Here is a 22667-nt window from a genome sequence, read left to right as displayed (position 1 = left end):
CATCTTTCCAATCGCTAAATGGCCTTTTGTGTTTGAACACATTCACGGCGATGACAAATCCGGGGGTAATTAAACGTCCTTCTGTGTAAATTTGAACATAGACTGCAATACTTGAGGGGGCTGTGGCCAGTGTCTTTTCAAGGGAGAGAAGAAGGGGTGGGAAGGTACTGGGCACTATTACCAATATATTGGCAATTACTTAAAATAATTGTTAGCATAAAAACTTGGTATAATGAGCAATATAACGATTTTTTTTTCATTGTAAGAAACAGCTCCCTCTGAAGTAACGTAGTTTTTTTTAGAAAGAGATAATTTATCACTCAAATATTAAAAGACTTCAGCCTTTTATTTAGGCATTTGAAAGCGCACAATTTGTGCAACACTGAAGGGTTTTTTTGTCATCTTTCTCTTGCAACTTCGATGGCCAATTGAGTCAAAAAATTTATAGACTTGTTATTTTATGCATATATTGAGGGATAACTTACACCAAGATCTTTGACAATTACCAAAGGTGCATGGCCAGTGCCTTTAAGAGTGAGAAGAGTGGGTAATTAATCGAGATGCCTTTTAGTATTCGTATAAAGTTTCAATTAACACAGTTTTTTTTTTTCGAGGACTGGGGTGGGAAAATACATTTTCTCACATAGACTGAAACATCGGAGGGGCTATTGGCAGTACAAGTTAAAATCGCGTACCTTAGACACACCCAGATAGCAATTACGCGTTGGGCCAACATTAGTTTTTTGAAATTGGGCCAATGTTGGCAACCCACGATGGCCCCACTTGGATTTGCTCATCGGCGCGAGGTTGGCCCCATTTGTTGGTAGATGCTGGGGCCAACGTGGGCCTTCTTTATTGGGCCAACGAAAGTTTTATGGTTGCCCCAACTGCGTGTTTTTCGTTGGGCCAACTGTTGTAAATTACTGGTGGGCCAATAAACACTAGCAATCGTTGGCCCATCTGTAGCCTAAGCGTGGGGTCCCTGTCGGCCCAACGTAGCATTTAGACGCCGGGCCAATGGACAATAGCAATCGTTGGCCCATATGTAGCCCAAGGGTGGGGTCCCTGTCGGCCCAACGTAGTTTGGAGACGCTGGGCCAATGGACAATAGCAATCGTTGGCTCATCTGTAGCATAAGCGTGGGGTCCCTGTCGGCCCCCAACGTAGTTTTTAGACGCTGGGTCATTGGACGATGGCAATCGTTGGCCCATCTGTAGCCTAAGCGTGGGGTCCCTGTCGGCCCCAACGTAATTTTTAGACGCTGGGCCAATGGACAATAGCAATCGTTGGCCCATCTGTAGCACTAATGTGTGATGTACATCAATACCAGAACAAAAATTAATCATTCAGAAGTAATTATTTACTTTCAAGTTTAATATCAAAACAACAAATTTCACAACTGTGCAAAATAAATTAACCTTAGCCTTACTTCAGTCTTTCTGCATAACTGTTGACAAAATGTAATGTTCAAATAAAAGATACAGCATAAAACACGATTAAGCATGCTGCAATGTCCATTTTTTTCAAATTGTGTCCAAATTAATGGTCACCAAAAGTTCTTTTGCACACACCTTTGTGGATCCTCTTGTACAGAAGTGTTTAAAGGGACACAGAGGGAAACAAATCAAAAAAGTATCTCACAGCTACGAGTTGGCCTAATTCATAATTATGACTTCTATACTTTCTAACAATTATGCCTGCATAAATATGACTTAGTTAACTCATAATCTTAAAAACCAAGTCCCAACTATGACTTATTTTGTATTCGTATCTGTTTTTGTATGTCCTTTTAACGCTTTCATACTCATTTAGTAAAAAAAAAAAAACAATATGAGCCCAGCAAAAACAACAAAGTAAAAGGGGAACTTGGCGGGCACAACAAACCCTTTTTGCAATTATTTTCCAAAAACAAAATGCGAGTTCTGTTTTGTCTTATAAAGCCTATGAAGCAAACTTCTACTGGAAGGTTGCAAGATTACTTATTGATTATAAATTGGTTTTGCACTTTTGAAAAAGTTGGAATTAAACACTTTATTATTGACCATGAAACCTTTTCATGTGCTTCAGTATCAATTAAAAATTAATTAATATGGCAAGATAAGATTGTTTTTCTCTTCGCAAAACAGTAGTTTAAGTCAAAAGTTTTATAAAAATGGTCATCAAAACATGATAAAGTACTGCTTTAGTCAACAGGTAAGTCGAGGTTACCACAACAAAAAAGGAAACAGTTTTAATTCTCTTCACTGGACCCGTAATCCTCCGTGGATTCTTGACTGACACTGGCTATAGCTGCTTGGCGAACCGCTGCTCGTCTTGCTCTGCCGCCATCTCGATCCTTTGCATACTTCAGCCAGTCCTTTATGACGGAGTCTATCTCTGAGTTGGTGGCCGATCTCATTCCTGAATTTCTACGAACTGAGCCTAAATGGAATTGAACAGAAAATGTCCATACCTTGTTACAATTACAGAAGATACATTTTTTTAACTTTATTGAATTTGTATTAATTTGAAATTAAAATCAGATGAAGCTTATTTTATTTGTGGAGACTCCAAGTGCTCAGTTGGCTTTTAATATTTCCTTTAAAGGCAGTGGACATTATTGGTAATTGTCAAAGACAAGCCTTCACAGTTTATCAACATATGCATACAATAACAAACCTGTGAAAATTTGTGCTCAGTCGGTCATCGAACTTGCAAGATAATAAAGAAAGAAAAACACCCTTGTCACATGAAGTTGTGTGCGTTTAGATGGTTGATTTCGAGACCTCAAGTTCTAAACTTGAGGCCTTGAACTCAAATTCGTGGAAAATTACTTCTTTCTCGAAAACTATGGCACTTCAGAGGGAGCCGTTCCTCACAATGTTTTATACTATCAATCTCTCCCCATTACTCGCCACCAAAAAAGGTTTATGCCAATAATTATTTGGAGTAATTACCAAAAGTGTCCACTGCCTTTAATCATTTTAGTAGTAGTTCTTTAAGAAATAGTTATGTAATGGACCAGCTCTGGTATAAACTTTAACTGAACAACCAGTAAGCTTTCAGACTGGAATGTAAATGCAAATATATTGTTATTTTTCCGAGCAGGGAAATTTAAGATTTTCAAACCAGGGCACATCTAAATTCATTCAATAGGTCATTCAATTTTCAAAGCTTACTTACGTTGAATCACATTGACCAAGCGAAGCTTGCTGAATGCTTCCTTGGTACCTTTCCCAATCCAGTTAAATTGTCGAGCGAGATCATTTGTCATTGTGCAGGACAGAATTCTCCTCACAGTGTTTGCCAGGTTGTCTCCTCCAATTGTTGACAAATATGTCACCTGTCCGATAAACCACAATAAGGACAGTTAGCAATGCCAGCCTTTTATAATTTTGTGCTGATTGTGCAAAACGAAAATTGGACTACAAGTACTTGTTTTGATTTATCAACCACGCGCACAACACCCCTTACACAACATAACCTTGGAAAGGTGACCACAAATTAAGTTGATGAGTCTTTGTTCAATACATTTATTCCAAACACTTGTAAAAAAAGGAATTACTTTACTTAATTCTTTGCAAACAAATTCTTTACATTCTATTCCTTTATAATAGATGTTGGTATTTTGACATGAAGTCTAAACATTACTTCTGTCTGTAAGCAACAGATTCTTTCAAAATATAAATGCAGTATTTGTTTTTATTTTATCTTTTATTTCACTTACCAAACGCTTCTCCTTTTCAAAGTTGTGAAGAAGAGCTTCCAGATCTCTGACATCCTTCACTAGGTTTAAAGGAAACTTTACTCCTTCAGGTAGCCCACCACTCTCTGATTCCTGCTGTGTGTTGCTCTCTAACCTTCTCAGGATCTGAACGAGAATCGCTCTGTTTTCTGCAGCTATCATCTTTTGTTCTTCTATCAAAGTCATGATCTTCTTCTCAGTTGCTGGTGAAAAAAAAATATACTTTTCATCATTTGTATCAAATTATGTGTGTGTGTCAGTACAATCAATTTTCCAAGTGATAACTCAAGAAGCCTTTGCGAGTGACTCAAAACTTAGTGCGTGGATTGTTCTGGGATTGTGTCTTTATTCAAAGGACAAGGTCATTATTCAAGGTCAAGATCAGCGGGCATTTGTGTTTGACAACACATTATTCTTGTCTTGTTTTTATTAATAGAAACTACAATTCTGAATATTTTTAAAACAAATACTTGTAAAGGGACTGAATTAAAAGAATTGTTTAATTGCAATAGTTCCAGATACCCACACAAATAATTTTTAACAGTACCTGTACAGCCAATAGGGCGGATAACACTCTTTACTGGTGGTGTTCCTGACCTAAGCAAGGTTGTAGGTGGAGATGGAAGCCTAATTGGGGAAGATGACGTAACCGGTGTTTTTGTTGAGACGGACTGATGGCTAGATGACTGACTTGGGGTTGAATTGAATACTCTCTCAGTTACATCTTCATCAGATGATGAGTCTTGCTGGTATCGTGGGTTTGGTCTGAAGATTTTTGAGAAAATTGTTACTTCACCATTGAATCAGTATCACATCAAATATAACTTTGTGAATGAGACTCGTATTTCAGGGAAAACATTTCATAAATGAGACACGGGATCCCCCATTTATAAAATCGCTTTAGTTGTTTCGTTGGCTTGGTGAGATGCTCCTTGCATTAAATGTTTAGTGTAGATGGTGTATACAGGAATGGGCCTATGCATTACACATACCTGTCAAATAAACATGAGTAATCAGTACCCAAGTAATTCAGTTACTGTTGGATGTTAAATTTACCAGAACATTTTTAAACTTACCTTGCTTTTCTCTTCGGAGGCATTTCTGTCTCTGCATCTGTAGCCAGGTCAGATGTTTCCTGTGCTCGTCTGACCTTAGCCATTCCTTTTTCATACGAAGCTAGAACAGAAAAAAATGAAGATATTCTTTTTGGGGTAACTCCAATCCAGATTATTTTTATATATATCGTCGAATGCCCGGTAAAAGGACCTAATGAAAAGTTCCCGTTAAAAGGACATAAGCAGTTAATGTGCAAAATCGGGTTTCATGAAAACTGAGTGCGAAAGTTTGATCTGTTTTCTGCCATGTATTAATAAATATAGGAAGTTTAAATTCTGTATGGGAATGAGAAAACATGTCTTTGGGGTAATTCTAGCAACACAAATCTAACATTTATACCATATTTTTTGTCAGAGGAGCCATTTTGTTGTTTACGCCCTTTCATTGCTGAAAAACAGTACTTTGTGTGCCCGGTAGTAGGGCGTAAGGCCTTATGCCCTTCTACCGGGCACACGACGATATATACACATATATGACAAAGGTCCGGTTTGGATCGAAAGCTAAGGCTATCTCCACCTTGTTTTATATACACATCAAATAATAAACCACATTTATATATATATATATATAAACATATGGGGGGGGGGCAACAAATTAGGTCATTTCATAAGTCACATAATGGGTCCCCACGTGACCTCTTTAGATTTCACCTAAAATATTTAAAACATAGTTTTATCCCACAAACTCAAACAAAGTAAAGATTTTTTTTTTTTTGGGGGGGGGGTTGTCAAAATTCAAACTTATTATTTGTAGAGTTTTCAATATTCTCTACAAATATAAGTAGTTATGAGCAAATGAAATTGGTCTAAAAGTGTCAACAACATTTAGTTTGTAAAACGATGACACGCCCATTTTGAAGGCAGATATTCTGGACCAGATTTGTGTTGCCTGAGTCAGCCAAATCTAAGGGGTCACTTGCGGAAACGTTGGAAATTTATTTAACTTGAAATCAGAATTACCTCCTTTTTACTAAAGAGTATATAAACACAATGGCACACTTCGAAATGCATTTCCTTTTAATAGTATAGATAATTCTTAGTTTATATGACTTCCCCACCTGTGTGTCGGAACACAACAAGTACTTGGGTGATAAAAACAAAACAGTATGTGCTTAGATACAACGTAGTTATTTAACTGGCTTACAAAAATTGCAGTGTATGCAACTTTGTTTAGGGGGACAATGTTTCTATGACCTAAAAGTAGAAAACAAAGAAACCAATAGGGAAATGAAATGGATGATAGTGACACTGATGATTAATTCAGATGAAAAATAAATAAATATACGAATTCTTACCTGTTTTTAACATCAAACGGCATGGATACTGATCAAAATCATTGTTTGGTGGTTCACACTTTTGAACAGCCTTGTCAATTCGAGTTTGTGACTTGTAACATGAAGGCCACTTTACACATGTATCCTGCTTGCTCAGCCAGCTTTCTGGCACAAGGGACACTGAGCCCTCATCAACAAACTCAACAACTGCATACATAACTTCTATTAAAAAAAAGTGTGAAAAAATGTAAAATGTTTTTGCTATTTAAACTGAGAGTATTGTACGGATATGATTGCCATTCACAAAACTGGTAAGTGAACTAAAATTAACTTTGAAAACCATGTTACATACAAAACACAAGACCTTTCCACTTTACCAATATTGATATTGGAATTTCGTTGTTTTCTAATTCTTGTTTTACTCGTCTTCAGTCATGTTGTGTGTACTTTGGCAAGCAAAGTTTCAAAGAGAATCATGAACACAAATAGTATCTGTACAGCGAGAGAATATTACATCTAAATCTAGAGTTTTTGCCTTTACGTACATTTGTAATGTTATACAGTCTTAAAATTATGTACACTAGATACCAGATTGGAGATACCGTGGAAGTGTTTTATTTACCTTACTTGATGATTTAGACCAACAACCATGTGCCCGTTTTCACAGGGAAAGATAGCACATTTATGTTTAATTTCTTTCACTGAGCATGTATGAAGTGTGTCCTCAAGACAATCAACTTTGTGTATTCCCAAACAACTGGAGGGTAGAGGATATTCAAAAAAGTTCTCCATGCTTTGAAACAACTCATAAACAACAAATATTTCATTATCCTGCAGAATATTTCTTACAACACCCACACCTTCTGCTACAGATATGCAACTATCATTTGGGGATAGAGAGATGTGGCAAGAGCTAAGATGGAGTTCTTTAAATTGCTTGCAACTATGGAAGTTGGGCGGCAGAGGACCGTTCATGTGTTCTTTCATGCATTTGGACTGGCTCACTTGCGAACTACAAGGACACTGTTTGCGTGGGCCATTACTATCTTCTGATAGCCGGCGAATGACCTGTTCAAGGGGGAATGATGGTTTCCTAATAAGGCGCTTCAGCTTATGAAGATAGTTCTCATATGGAAAACTTGAAATTCTATCCAGTGGGCCAAAACGCTTTACATCTTCTGCTAAATGTAACAAACCATGCACATTGTATACAAGTTGATTTCTTCCATACAATTCTTCAAACTGTTTTACAAATGTAAGTAGCAGTTCCCGTGCATAATCATTGTAGGTTTGGCACAGAGCAGGACTTAAAAGAATGTGCATACCCACCGACAGAATAAGAAAGTGTTTGTATACTTTAATTTTTACCCTGTCCTTTAAAACTAGCATTCCAGTGTACAACAGCAGTTGGCGGAACTCTGTCGCTTTCCAACGGTCAATTTCACTCAGTGATCTTGGACGCCTCCCAAATTCTTTAGGCACATTATTTCTGATTTTGGTCAGAGCTTCTGATATATAACCGATTTTGCGACTCTGCATTCTACATGCCAGAGGGCCTTTGATTAAAAGAAGCATTAAACGTTTGGTCACACCCAAACACACTAAGTGCATGTAGTCTAATGGGAAACCAGAGACTAACCCCAGCCCTGTTTCCCGCAATGGACTGGGCCCATGATGATGTTCTTCGTCAACCATTTTTGCAAATTCATCATCTGTTCTCAGTTTAGCATCACACTCTGGATATATTATTTTATTAAGCCACTCGCCCTCTACCCAGCACTTGTCACAACCATGGTAACCAGTACATCCTTTTACATTTTTGATGTACGATCTTGCTGGGGTATCACAAATGACTGAGGAGACATTTATGGTGAAGCTCTTTCCATTAAAAGCAAACCCATCATCTTTTAATTTTACAACTTCCTCCTTAAAATCGTACAAGTACTGTTCAAGGTTATTTGGCTTTTTAGAACCTACGAATAATGCTATTGTAAATGGCTCTTTGCAGCTCTCCAAGCAACCCAAAATGGGCCAGAACTGAGTGCTGGTACTTCTAAATATTGGAAGTCCGTCGATGTTAATTTGTAAATCCAAAAGTCCTTCTCCATTCATGATTTCTGGATGAGACTGTATTTTGTTTATTACATTGTGTTCAATTCCAAAATAATAATATTTCCCACCAGCTAACTCCTTCACATCGTACAAAGTTCTCGTGTGTAGCAAACTTCTTGGATCCTTAGGCATTAATGGAAAATGTGGTTTTAATATATGTTGCAAGGACCCCAAAGCAGACAATGGAATTTTGTAATTAGTTGCCCAATCTGAAATTTCATTGATAAAATTCCTCTGTTTGTCCCTTTCAGAATCATGTTCAGAATCAGAATCATGTTCAGAATCATGTTCAGAATCACTACCAAGAAAGCTGCTGTGTAATGAGTACAAATCAAAATCAGTTGCAATACTGCTCAAATCAAAATCTTCAAAGTTAGTAGGACTACTTTCCCTACTGGGAGTACTAGATGTTTCCTCGGACCGTTCGTTATTTGTGGATTCCCCGTCACTTTCATTTTCATATCCCACTGAAGACTTGATCACTACCGATGAAGCTACAACATCATCAGACACCGATGAGTAGTATAAGCCAACACAAACATCATCAGTTTCACAAACAATGTCATCAAGGTGCGCCGCAACCCTCTCTCTTATTTTCCTTCGTTTTGTCCAGTAAGACGCCCCGTACATTTTTAATAGAAAAGCTTTTCAAAGTGGCCAACTACATCATGTTTTTATTGAAGTGAATGAAATGAATGGTCGCCCAGTGTCTAATTAATGGAGCTATTTGTCTCAAATCTTGCAAAGTAAAATGACGTTTAGTTCGTACAACTTAATTTATGAATATCGGTAAAGTGTTCCTTATGTACTTGTAGTACATGGTTTCAAAGGCATTAATTTCACTTCTTTGTTTATATAAAAACATGTACATACCTCGTAAAATTTGACCCAATAAAACACAACTGGAATCGATCTTTGCAGTTGAAGTGCGAGTGCTTTGTATGACAGTATGCCAAGTGTGAGGAGAGTGCGATTCAATTCTGTTGAACACCACACACTGTAATTAACCCGTACGTGATGCGGCCGGCTATATGCAACATCGGGTTAGCGCGCGAATTGTCTTGGCGTTTTTCCAAACTGAGAATGTATTACATTAAAAATGATGGCGGGCGCGGTTCATTCTTTGCATACAGTACTTGCAGTGCGCCAGGCAGTGTGCACTGAATACACTTTAATTATATTCATTGATTTGACTTACATCATCCAACCTAAACTGGATAGAATGTCAGGTTCTCTTAATGAATTTGGCCTAAGTTTCGCTTGCAAAATACAGCGCCAACATTTTGTACGGGCCTACTTTGGGCCAACACTACAGTAAAATCTTTGCACAATTCCCAACAACCAACCGCCCAACATTGGACCAACCACTGCCCTATAAGCCATTTCAACACAACTGCGCCAACTGGCTCAACACTGAGGCATGGTGCCTAACTCTCTTAACAGGCCAACCTAGAGCCATTAATGTTTGGCCAACGTTGGTACAACGCCCTTGCTTTTAATGAATGAATAATTATACAAATCGTGTAAACATTTTGGCCAAAAGCGATAGGGTACGGTCGCCGCAGGTTAGATCATCCTAAACTGCGCCAACAGAGGGCCCAAGGTGACTTCTCTTAAAACAAACCAATTTGGGCCAACTATGGGCCAACATTTAACCAACTTTCTTATTACGCCAACCTAGATCCAATGGTGTTTCGCCAACGTTGGTCCAACGCATGTGCTTTTAACGAAGGAAGATACAAATCGTGCCAATGTTGGGCCAATTACATAATTTTAGCGATATGGGGCAAACGTAGATAAGATCATCATTACAAATAACTGCGCCAACAGAGGGCCCACGGTGACTTCTCTGATCACAGACCAATATTGGGCCAACATTTAACCAACTTTCTTACAACGCCAACCTAGAGCCAATGGTGTTTGGCCAACGTTGGTCCGACGCATGTGCTTTTAACGAAGTAAGATACAAATCGTGCCAATGTTGGGCCAATTACATAATTTTAGCGATATGGGGCCAACGTAGATAAGATTATCATAACAAAGAAATGCGCCAACAGAAGGCCCACTGTGACTTCTCTTAAAACAAACCAATATTTGGGCCAACTATGGGCCAACATTTAACCAACTTTGTTATTACGCCAACCTAGAGCCAATGGTGTTTGGCCAACGTTGGTCCAACGCATGTGCTTTTTACGAAGGAAGATACAAATCGTGCCAACGTTGGGCCAATGATTAAAACCAAGCCAACAGAAAACAATTCTCTTCTTACATTGGGACATCGTCGGCCCAAAGTAATTCAACCGACACCGACCGTGTACCAACAAAACTACTCGTGTGCCAACATTGGCCCAACGTGTGCTTGCTATCTGGGCAGAAACGAAATCACCATTTGACATCTATAGGTTTTTTAAAAGAATTTATTACTTAATGTGTGTGACAATCAACATTTATTCATTTCAATATTTATAATTTCAATGTATTGATATCGTACAAAATATAATTATTTATAATTTTATGTATACGTACTTTTTATTTTCTGCAATTTTAAATTTTCCGGCCTCACAGCAAGACCAGAATGAAAAACTCGGGCCACGGACGAATACAAAAATACAAATTACTCATGAAAAAGATAAAGCCTGTATTAAATAGTTCTGCAAACTTTTATAATTGAATATGCCCGTGTACACAATAGAGTCTGAAAATAAAGTGCACCGATAACGTAATGGCGTACATAGTTGACGAGTTAAGATAACGCGGATACCCATTTGTTTCTTTTTTTATTGAGTGTAAACAACAAGTCATGTTTGTTGTCACTCTGTTAGATATACATACATCATCGGTAATGATGGAATGTATTGACATGCTACGGCATTCCGATCCCCGCCGTATCAATTGTGTACACTTCCACCACCGCAGCTGATTATTGGATCGGTTCTTTATGTCTGTGGTGCGCATGGACGTCGAGAAGGGCGCCCTCAGTAATAAAATGGCGGCGTTATGACATCATCAATGCGTGAGGTCAATTGACAGGCATGACATTTGGTAATTTTAACATATTATGTTAAAGGCAGTGGACACTATTGGTAATTACTCAAAATAATTATTAGCATAAAACCTTACTTGGTAACGAGTAATGGGGAGAGGTTGGTAGTATAAAACATTGTGAGAAACGGCTCCCTCTGAAGTGGAGTAGTTTTCGAGAAAGAAGTAATTTTCCACGAAGTTTATTTTGAGACCTTGGGTTTAGAATTTGAGGTCTCGAAATCAAGCATCTGAAAGCACACAACTTTGTGTGACAAGAGTGTTTTTTCTGTCTTTATTATCTCGCAACTTCGACGACCGATTGAGCTGAAATTGTCACTGGTTTGTTATTTTTATGCACTATGTTGAGATACAACGAGTGAGAAGACTGGTCTTTGACAATTACCAATAGTGTCCATCAGGGTCTTTGAGACTGACCAACATGTACACAATGGTGTATGCTTTAATACTCTTGTCATGCTATTTAATCACAACTAAAGTTTAGGAAGAATATCAATCTGAATGATCTCGATAATGGAGATAAATGATAAGATCCATTAAAAATCGCATAGAAACCATTTCGGTAGCTTTGGTAGCTTTGATAGCATTGGTCGTAAAACGATACTGTTATAGCAAACTCATAAAATGCACAATGCCCCCTGTATATTAGGAATTGTCTGTGTGTAGTAAATGATCTTAAAGCCAATACTTATCATAATACGATAGCTTCGGAAGAGACGTAAAAATTTAACTTTGACACATTATTACACTGATGGAAAATCTGCTTGCACTTCAGCGTCCGACGTTGTTGTTGCTTTAGTACCGGAGGCCAACCCCTTCTCGGTATCAACTCCTTCATTGTCGAGACCATCAGCAGTGGTCTCACTGGCTGCACGGCTCCTTTCACACGGGCAACTCCCTTCGGTCCAACACGCCACCTTCTGCTGCCAACGTTCCGGTATGAGCATAACCAGGAACCCGACTATAACGAGGACGGAACCGCCGATCTTGAAGTTGCTGAAGTTCGTTCCGCGGAAGACCAAATCGACGACTGTTTAAAGAAGAAAACATGGCATATGTGAAAGGGAAGATACATCAAAAAGTGCACACGTGGCAACTAAATCATTTGGTTCACTACATCGTTGAAAACGGAATAGATTAATTTTTAAAATATTAATTTCTTTGAATGTAATTCAATAGTAAGGTTTGAAATCGAGTTGCTTTTATTAATCTGTCATAAGTAAACTTTCTCGGTCCACAACCAAAATAAACCATTATCCAATTATTAAGTTTTCTCATGTAACTTTTCTGATTCGTTATCCTTAAAATAATCGTTTCAGTCGGACGTGAGTTTCAGGGAAGGCACTAAAAACTAACCTCTATAGCGGTTCGGAACTTTTCGTGTGCTCTCGGAACATTCCGGCACGGTTCGCGACGATCCCCCACGCAACAGGTTTGGGGAGTTGTTACATAAGAGTGGACTAACCACTAGGACCTGGTTGTTAATGATTTCATGTCTAAAAGAAGTACTGCTTCAGACCTCTTTATTCAAGTACATTTGTAGCAGCAGGTATGGGGAGTTGTTACATAAGAGTGGACTAACCACTGGGACCTGGTTGTTTGTATTTTTATGTTTAAGACCTCTATATTAAAGTACATTTGTAGCAGCAGGTTTGGGGAGTTGTTACATAAGAGTGGACTAACCACTAGGACCTGGTTGTTGCGCTCGGGTATTCTCCGATGGGCCGAACCGCTGTGGAGTTTAGTATTAGTGTCTTCCGAGTTTCAGGGATCAACAGGAAGTGTACAAAAATAAACGAAAGAGTTGAAACTCCGGCTAGCCTGAACATCTTTTTGACGTCACACTCCGAGGCTCTACGCCAGAGTGGCATTGAGCTTACTTCAATATTGATGGTCACGTGGTACGGATGTCCCGTTGATCTCACATTTATTTCGCACAGTCAACATCCATGTTTGCATTAAAAAAGCATCATTATCTGGATGTACATACAATATAGTCTACTTAGCTGGTTCTGCAAAACCAATACATGTCCGCACATGGGACCAGAAACTCACCAGCATTGAGTGGAATGCCGAGAACCGTCCCCAGGGCGATGAACAGAGGAAATGTAACAGCGATCCCAAAGTTGACCAGAAAGTTGAATGCTGTCAATATAAAAAAAAAACAGTGTTTAGAAACATGACGTCATACATTAAGGGTTTTTTTCTTGGCATAATGAAAAATGTGTGTTTTTTGTTCAAAATTAAGTTAGGCTGAAAGTAGGCTATACTTGATTATAGACTGTGTTTCTTCAATCTGTGGTGTGTTTCATTGGATGCCTCGGCTATATTTAAACAATCCTCAATTTGTTTTTATATATATTATACTTATAATTTGTTGTTAATTAAGTATTCTTCGTATTAATGGTTCTGTTGATTAAAAAACGTTTATGTTGAGTGAAGGAATTTCATAATGGATTATTACTGGTTTAGGGATAAATAATCTACGGACATCATGAACCCAGTAACGTTTTGTCGGTGAGTTATTACCAATTAAAATGATTCAACTAAACGAACTAAGCCGATGGTATGGTACAACAACTGTAAACTACTGCATCACTGTGCAACGTATTCGCCGAATGATACCACATTGCAGATCGAAACGCACCAAACGTCTATCATTCGAAACCACGTTGGATGGATTTTGTGGTTGGGGAATATTTTTTGGTGTTCCAGTTTTTGGTTTCCTCACCTACGCTGAGTGCAGCACTACCACATAGATAATCCCATGGGATCTTATCAAAGCTCCATGACTCCACCTCAGTGTAGTAGAAGATGATGATGAAGGGCCATAAGAAGAGGATGTTGAAGATGCCCAAGACACTCAGGAAGAGACTCACTTGACCGGAAGTTGCGTCACCGATAAAACGTTTGAACAGCACCTGTACCGATTTTAATAGATGGAAATTTGCATCGGGGGTAAGAAATACTAATTTTTGCTTTAAAGCCATTGGACCCTTTCGGTTCAGAAAAAAAAGTTCACAGATTTACAAATAACTTACAGGGTTTACAGAAGGCAATAGTGAAAGACTTCCCTTGGAATATTATTCCATGAAATGCTTTACTTTTTGAGAAAACAGCAAAACAAATATAAATTCTTGTTAACGAAAACTACGGTTTTATTTGAAACACATGTCATGACACGGCGAAACGCGCGGAATTAAGGGTGGGTTTTTCCGTTGTTTTCTCCCGACTCCAATGACCGATTGAGCCTAAATTTTCACAGGTTTGTTTTTTGATATAGAAGTTGTGGTACACAAAGTGTGGGCCTTGGACAACACTGTTTACCGAAAGGGTCCAATGGCTTTAACCCATACACAACATGTGCATTTAGCACTGTACTTTCCCGAGCTCTTCGAAACAAGTCACAAGCAGATTTCGCTTCGGCTGGGATTCGAACAGAAACACAAGAGTTTGAATCCAGTGCTCTTAACTGCTAGGCAATGACACTTATCTGTCGTTCAACTAGACCAAACGAGTCCGGTGGTGAAGTTGTAAAACAAACTACAAGTTCGGAAAATATCAGACGAACCTTGTATATAGCTGAGCCGACTGCAGCACCCACGGAAAAGCCGACTCCGAGAGCCGTGGATCCCTCAAAACCATCGGAGTAGGATATCAGGACCATGCCGCCTATAGACAGGACAACGGACACGCTCTGTGGTATAAAAACATAATCAGGTACTATTAATTTTACTTTTTATTTCTTTAAATTGATGACGCAGATGTGACATTTTATTTGGGCAATCTTTTCCGTAAGTAGAATAGCTTATACGTCACATGAATGTTTGACGTATGGACAGTCTATGAGAGACGTATTTCTGCGTCTATTACTAGTGGCATTCAGATTTTATGTGGTTGGTTTAACAACCTGTAGACCTTTGTTAAATCATTGGACTTTTCCCATTCACCAAGTGGCGCAAGGCGCTTTGATATTCAACATTTTACAATGTGCTGTTGTGCAATATGCAGCCAATCAAACCTGGGTCACCGGGCGAACCCCTGCTTATTTGATGCACAGAGTTAATGTACGTGCGTTACACAACACACGGGACCAACGGCTTTACGTCCCATCATGGTTTAGTGTCATGTCTCTCGACTCGGGGTCGAACACTCGCACTCAGAAACAAAAGAACTTGAGTCCGGTGCTCTTAACTGCTAAGCCAAGACACTCCATAAAAAAAGTTCATTATACCAAACAGAGGCATCTCGAGAAAGTTACTCAGAGACAAAGTTCTGGATGAGAATGAGAGTATGGGGGGGGGTCTACGTAACTTACCCTAACTGGTAAAAGAACCAGCCGTTCGTGAAGCCATAACCACGAGAACACGTAAATGAAAGCAGTGTTGGACGAGAAGATCGCTGTGACGTCAGCAGCGGCTATGAGACCCAGTGCGTAGACGTACAAGTAGTTTGTGACTGCCCAGCATGCTGCAAATGGCACCGTTAATGTGAGGAAGGTCCGCAGACAGAGACCTCGGCTACCGAAGACGCCCTCGGCGTCTCTGAATAAAAAGTGAGGAACTTGGTTGTCATTGAGACGGATATATAAACGGCTTTGCATGGCACGCTTACACGTAAACGTGGATTTTTTTTTTTTTTTTTTTTTTTTTTTTTTTTGGGGGGGGGGGGGGGTTTGGAGAGGTTGATATTAGTCTCACCTCACGGCGTTCTATTGATTGTTTAGGCCTATCTTCGTGATCTCAAGTAGGTCGACATAACTGGAGGTACGCACGTGATAGTTGGTAATAATTGTTCCAAAATAAAACATACAGTTTGTAATCATGCATCCGGCAGCGCTGGCTACTTATACTAGGGCTTTTTGGGTCAGATTTTCTAGGTCAATGGCAACAAGTCTGGATTTGAATTACTTAAAGTCGGTTGTCTCTTTCATGTCAGGTGGTAGGAGATTCCATTCTGGTATGGTGTATGGGTATATAGAGTGATAACTTGTATTGGAAAACTTAGACGGTTGTTTCCTGGTAACCTACCTGTGTAATGTCTTGAGACCTGCTCCACTTCGACTCCTGGGAAGGACCACCAAACAGCCGATGACGTACACCGGATAGCAGACGAGCATCCACGAGGTTGAGAACCAGACATTCACGGAGGCCGACGAGAAGTCCGACGTGTAGGTGCTCTGACTAAACTGGGTCGCCCCGACCCACGAAAAGGCGATCCCAACCACGATTACAAGCCCGAAGATGGTCTTTCGGACGTTTTCGGAGGTACTCGTAGTACCCCGATCTGAACCGTCGGGTTGCGCGACAGCATTTTTGTTACCAACTGGCTCCTCTTCATCTTCGGTGTGTTCACTTGCCAAGAGTTGATCGGCCATGTCCTTGTGCTCTTTTCCGTTCATTTTGTTCGGATTGCTTCCTGTATATTAACACACAAAGATTATTGATATTAGACTTAGTATGATATCTAGACATATGGTGCCATGGCTGACACAGCATCGGTTCGTAGCTTGTGCAGAACTATCACACTGGCACCAGTGGACAATGATGTCGTATATATGGTGGCCCTGAAGGGACATCGCATATCGCAAACGTGTGCGCATACGTATGCAATGTCGTGAAACAATTCGCGAATATGTGCGCACACGTATGCAATGTCGTGAAACAATTCGCAAATATGTGCGCACACGTATGCAATGTCGTGAAACAATTCGCGAATATGTGCGCACACGTATGCAATGTCGTGAAACAATTCGCGAATATGTCCGCACACGTCTGCGAATATTATTTGCGATGTCGTGAATTTTATTGCATACCATGTTGCATACCTTTGAATAAAATGTCTAATGATCTGGGGGGTTTCTTTCCAACAGTGAGATAAGCGGTAGTCATTGCAGCAGTAGTCTTTGTTGTGAGGCAAGCGAGGCGTGTGGTCGTCCTTGACCTGGTGCCAAGTTCCTGGGTATACACATGCTTTACAGAGGGAGCCTGCTGTAGCGCCACAGTACTCCCTAGATCGGTAACAAATTATCCACAACTATGACATCATCCTAATGGTATGCAACATGGTATGCAATAAAATTCACGACATTGCAAAACAAATCGCACTCGTGTGCGCACATATTCACGATTTGGTTCACGAAATTGCATACGTGTGCGCACATATTCACGATTTGGTTCACGAGATTGCATACATGTGCGCACATATTCGCGATTTTGTTTCACGACATTGCATACGTGTGCGCACATATTCGCGAATTGTTTCACGACATTGCATACGTGTGCAGTGCACACATATTCGCGAATTGTTTCACGATATTGTATACGTGTGCGCATATATTCGCGATTTGTTTCACGACATTGCATACGTGTGCGCACACGTTTGCGTTATGCGATGTCCCTTCGGGGCCACCATACGTATACATGTACTGTATAGTACACTGCATGCACTGAGCATATCGAAATCGAAACAAAACATTACGAACGAGATGCAGAGCCCTGTGTGTAGCCTAGCCATACATAATATTCCAATAAAGTATGGACAGCCAATCGTGCACAAAAAAACAAGAACGTTTCACTGCGCACGCAAAGCATTACAAATAAACAACAACATACAAAACAAATAATTAAACAGCTTGAGTTCATATGGAAATACTACAACTAAATCGAGGGTGAAGATAAAACACAAGTCATATGGACCCGTTTTGTAGTAAGTGAACCAGTCATTTACTATTTCGTACTTGGAACATAATATGATTTTACCTTCTGAATTAGTGAACGATGTTTCTGTATCCGATGCACTAGTGACGGGTTTCTCAGTCGTATCATCCGCCGGGGCGGCGGTACATCGTTGGACAACGTTTGGGCAACCATCGCAGGGCTGGTGTATTGCAGTGTATTGTACTCGTATTACTTTCTAGAAAGAAAACAATTTAAACACGGCTATAATGCCTGTAAAATAAAATAAAAAGTATTCTCTCTTTTGGTGTTTCCCAACAAATACATAAAACAGCAATGCTGTGAAAATGTTGACTCAGTTGGTCGTTTCAAGAGAATAATGCGAAGAAACATCCTTGTGGCAAAATTAGTGTGTGTGCTTTTATATGTGTAAATGGGGCTTCAGACCTTCTGGCTCGTTCTCATTTCTCAAAAACTACGTTACTTCAGAGGCAGCCGTTTCTCACAGTGTTTAATACTATCAACAGCTCTCCGTTGCTCGTTAACAAAGTAAGTTTGTACATGCTAATAATTTTTGTTAAGTAGTTAAGTGTCCAGGCACTTAAAGAACTTCTTTGAGTGAGGTCGCTGTGATGAATTAGAGCCAATCGTTCAGTGAGCAACCGCCACACAATGACAAATCTTGACCCGTCCGAACCCAAGCTTCAAGCCAATCCAACCTATCTCTGCATGGGTGGCACCAAACTGATCGAAGTGTCCACATTTTCTTCCTCTTGTTTAAGCACTTAACTACACCCTATAACAATGTACAATATTTGCCAACCCGGTGATAATGGTCTCATGATCTAGATGGTAAATAGATAACCGCAAATACACAAATATTTGTTTGGCAGTGCAGTAAAAAAGTATATCCACGATAAACCAGGTGCTGTAAATTTATATTATCCAACGAGCACTAAGTGACCGAGTGCCAGGGCCCAAACTTCATAGGAAATATTACATATTGCTTAGCAATGCCCTGCTAAGCAGAAATGAGCAGGATGGGGGGGGGGATCCATGGGGTTGACTGGTAGTTTGACTGGTACCTTTTTCTGGAAAGCATAATTTGTGCTAATTGTTGCTTAAAAAAGATCTATAGCATCTAGAGCCTTTGACAGACTGAATTGACAGTTTGAAGTTCGAAGTTGCATTTCAAGGAAAGAATATAATTCTTCGAGATTGAATATTTTTACCGTAATTCCAGCTGTCTTTTGTTCAATTTGTCCCATATTCGAATGTAATGGTTCTGTGCTTAAAGACAGTGGACACTATTGGTAACTGTCAAAGACCAGTCTTCTCACTTGGAGTATCTCAACATTATACAAAATAACAAACCTGTGAAAACTTGAGCTCAATTGGTCATCGAAGTTGCGAGATAATAATGATAGAAAAAACACCCTGGTCACACGAAGCTGTGTGCTTTCTTCAGATGCTTGATTTCGTGACCTCAAATTCTAAATCTGAGGTCTCGAAATCAAATTCCTGGAAAATTACTTCTTTCTCGAAAACTACGTCACTTCAGAGGGAGCCCTTTCTCACAATGTCTTATATTATATACCTCATGTATAGAATCCTGTAATCTGATTGGTTACAAATGGAGTCATGGAAATAGCTATGCCCCCCTTTTCTATCAAAATGACGTCATAGTGACTATGCCCGCTCTGAAAATAACGCAACTATATGATATGTATAATGTACGACTAGCGTCCCGTGTCACGGCGCGACTTTCTTCGCACGACGACCTTTCACCGTATAGTCAGAGTGTTTTTGATTAGAAGAATCTTTATTTGGTATATAAAAGAAATATTGACTGCTATGAGGGGAACAGTTAAAATTATAGGCCCTCGGTGATGTCAAAACCATGGCTATGCCCTCAGCTTCGCTTCGGGCATAGTCATGGTTTTGACATCACCTTGGGCCTATAATTTTAACTGTGCCCCTCATAGCAGTCAATATTTCCATACTATCACCCTCCCTATTCGTTACCAAGTAAGGTTTTATGCTCATAATTATTTTGAGTAATTACCAATAGTGTCCACTGCCTTTGACACAACTTGGTCGACACGATAGGGCAATTCGATGCACTTTACATCATAGGAGCACAGTTAAGAATGAGTTAGTCCTCAGTGTTATTTTAATTCTGAGGAAACAACTTCCAACCCTTCCTCCATGACAATATTATGGAGGGTAGAAATATATCAAGTCACAAACATCGTATTTAAAGACACTGGACAATATTGATTACTGTAAAAGACCAGTCTTCTCACTTGCTGTATCTAACATACGCATAAAATAACAAACCTGTGAAAACTTGAGCGCAATCGGTCATCGAAGTTGCGAGATAATAATGAAATAATAAACACCTCTTGTCGCACGAAGTTGTGTGCTTTCAGATGCTTGATTTCGAGACCTCAAATTCTAAATCTGAGGTCTCGAAATAAAATTCGTGGAAAAATTACTTCTTTCTCGAAAACTACTCCACTTCAGAGGGAGCCGTTTCTCATAATGTTTTATACTACCAACCTCTCCCCATTACTCGTTATACCAAGTACGGTTTTATGCCAAAAATTATTTTGAGTAATTACCAATAATGTCAACTGCCTTTAAGCCGCGATATATGTGATTCCTGTAAAAAATAACCACTGCATGTTGTTTTACTCTTTGAGAAGAGCCATTTAGAGCTCTTCTACCCGTGCCCCCTACTTACCGCTTGATGCTACGGTCAGTGCCACGGTACTCCTCGAGCGTCTGGGGTTGCCTTCAAACTGATCGCATTCCAGGTATGCTCACTGATAACATTCCCCAATCTGTTTAAACTGTGCGATAAAACGGGCACATTTCCAATAATCATAATATTAATAGGAGTTAACTTGATCAAAGAGTTGCGTCAGCATGAGTTTAAATAAGTTGCACCAAAGATTAAAAACACTGGACACTATTGGTAATTGTTAAAGTCACAGACCAGTCTTCTCACTTGGTGTATCTCAATATATGCATAAAATAACAAACCTTTGCAAATTTGAGCTCAATTGTTCGTCGCAGTTGCGAAATAATAATGATAGAAAAAACATCCTTGTCACATGAAGTTGTGGCTTTGAGATGCTTGATTTCGAGACCTAAAAAATCAAATTCTGAGGTCTCGAAATCAAATTCGTGGAAAATTACTTCTTTCTCGAAAACTACTCCACTTCAGAGGAGCCGTTTCTCATAATGTTTTATACTACCAACAGCTCCCCATTACTCATTACCAAGTAAGGTTTTATGCTAATAAATATTTTGAGTAATTACCAATAGTGTCCACTGCCTTTAAATTCGTCAGGAAAACGGCTTTATTCAACCGGCACGCGCATGAACTTGACATGATTTTTTAGAGAAGATCATTTTCAGTTTCCAAACCGATGGTTTTCTTTATTACATTGTGTTAACATTTGACATCATGGGTGCGAAAGTAAGTGTTTCCAGCTGAAAGAGCCCCCCCCCCCCCCCCTACCCCCCCTACCCCCCCCCCCCTTCAAAGAAACGCAAATTAAGTGTTTAAGCAGTGAACACTATTGGTAATTACTCAAAATAATTATAGCATAAAACCTTACTTGGTAACGAGCAATGGAGAGCTGTTGATAGTATAAAACATTGTGAGAAACGGCTCCCTCTGTAGTGACGTAGTTTTCGAGAAAGGGGTAATTATCCACGATTTTGGTTTTGAGACCTCAGGTTAAGAATTTGGAGGTCTCGAAATCAAGCATCTGGAAGCACACAACTTCTTGTGACCTTTTCTTTCATTAATGTCTCGCAACTTCGACGACCGATTGAGCTCAAATTTACACAGGTTTGTTATTTTATGCATATTATGTTGAGATACTGTGAAGACTAGTCTTTGACACTTACGAACAGTGTACAGTGTCGTTAAGTCTACCAATAGAACTTCCATAGGGTATCACAATTGCTTCGTCACCGAGTGGTGTGCAAGGTCCATCGACTGTAAAGTTGATCGACCGATAGCAAAGATGGCTAGATTATCACTTGTTGAATTTCCAACCGATCACGCTCCCAGAGCACGGCGGCAGCATGCGATGCATATCAGGATAGGCGTGCTCTGAGAAAATATGAGTGTTTGGTTGTAGCATAGAGCAATGAACGTGGTTGTAGATACCAACACCTACAGATAGTCGATGCGACAAAGAGAATGTGTGGTATGATGATACACTGTAAAATGAAAGTACCTTACCAAGTAAACTTTTGTGTCTTTGATTAGCTTCGCCTACATGGACAGCCCCGGTATCCTCCGGTCTTCTCCTGTGGTCTCCCCGAGTGCCGTTCCGGTGGTTCATCGTGACGTCATGATGGTCAGCCCAGTGACTATCTTGATTCTTGCTATTAATTGTGGGTTAGTGACGTCACACACAAAATGGCCACGTGCAGCAATGTTAAAATACATCGTCAAATACAATCATTTAACAGGTTTTGAAAAGTGTACTTTTATGAACGGTATAGGTATTCGTAATCACTGAATTTTTAATGTCGGGAAGCTTTAAAGCTAATCGAACTCACCATTTATGTGGACATATTCACCAAAGCTGATGTCACAGTATGCAGTTACAGCGCCGCCAGTCAGAAAGTTAGATGTTTTTATTTTCGAGAGTGCGCCCTCTCTGAGTGAACATTCTGTGCAGCATTGGCCTATTTT

The 22667-nt window shown here is 39.6% G+C and overlaps 2 protein-coding genes across 4 annotated transcripts; both read right to left on the bottom strand.

The window, feature by feature from the left end:
- Positions 1-1212: 1212 nt before the first annotated feature.
- Positions 1213-6330, bottom strand: LOC139939601 (uncharacterized). The gene is made up of 6 exons (XM_071935619.1): positions 6135-6330; positions 4801-4900; positions 4272-4489; positions 3707-3927; positions 3163-3322; positions 1213-2421 (listed from the first exon to the last, which is right to left on the bottom strand). Exons 1-6 carry the CDS (start codon positions 6328-6330, stop codon positions 2231-2233), a joined length of 1086 nt encoding a protein of 361 aa, XP_071791720.1. The 3' UTR covers positions 1213-2230.
- A 4531-nt stretch (positions 6331-10861) lies between these two features.
- Positions 10862-22348, bottom strand: LOC139939671 (solute carrier family 35 member F4-like). Of its 3 annotated transcripts, none has more exons than XM_071935728.1 (9): positions 22209-22348; positions 20691-20799; positions 18029-18182; positions 16298-16685; positions 15586-15811; positions 14839-14964; positions 13999-14188; positions 13323-13412; positions 10862-12297 (listed from the first exon to the last, which is right to left on the bottom strand). In XM_071935728.1, exons 4-9 carry the CDS (start codon positions 16666-16668, stop codon positions 12011-12013), a joined length of 1290 nt encoding a protein of 429 aa, XP_071791829.1. In that variant the 5' UTR covers positions 16669-16685; positions 18029-18182; positions 20691-20799; positions 22209-22348; the 3' UTR covers positions 10862-12010. The 3 variants fall into 3 exon arrangements, with proteins under 3 accessions (XP_071791829.1, XP_071791830.1, XP_071791831.1); XM_071935729.1 differs by lacking the exon at positions 22209-22348 and adding an exon at positions 21869-21879; XM_071935730.1 differs by lacking the exons at positions 20691-20799; positions 22209-22348 and adding an exon at positions 20569-20641.
- Between the last annotated feature and the right edge of the window lie 319 nt (positions 22349-22667).

This window comes from Asterias amurensis, chromosome 7, assembly GCF_032118995.1.
Source record: "Asterias amurensis chromosome 7, ASM3211899v1".
Taxonomy (NCBI): domain Eukaryota; kingdom Metazoa; phylum Echinodermata; class Asteroidea; order Forcipulatida; family Asteriidae; genus Asterias; species Asterias amurensis.
The sequence above is the reverse complement of the archived record's forward strand: the minus strand, read 5'-3'. Positions and strand labels throughout refer to the sequence as shown.

Bases quoted from the DNA above. Each gene is read 5' to 3' on its own strand.
- LOC139939601 (XM_071935619.1), bottom strand. From the start codon at position 6,330: ATGTATGCAGTTGTTGAGTTTGTTGATGAGGGCTCAGTGTCCCTTGTG. The intron at 4,490-4,800 runs GTAAGTTTAAAA...AAAAATCTTCAG, and splicing joins CCTCCGAAGAGAAAAGCAAG to ACCAAACCCACGATACCAGC. The intron at 2,422-3,162 runs GTAAGTAAGCTT...AATTCCATTTAG, and splicing joins CTTGGTCAATGTGATTCAAC to GCTCAGTTCGTAGAAATTCA.
- LOC139939671 (XM_071935728.1), bottom strand. From the start codon at position 16,668: ATGAACGGAAAAGAGCACAAGGACATGGCCGATCAACTCTTGGCAAGT. The intron at 14,965-15,585 runs GTAAGTTACGTA...TTTATACCACAG, and splicing joins TGGTTCTTTTACCAGTTAGG to AGCGTGTCCGTTGTCCTGTC. The intron at 12,298-13,322 runs GTGAGTTTCTGG...TTCTTTAAACAG, and splicing joins CGGCATTCCACTCAATGCTG to TCGTCGATTTGGTCTTCCGC.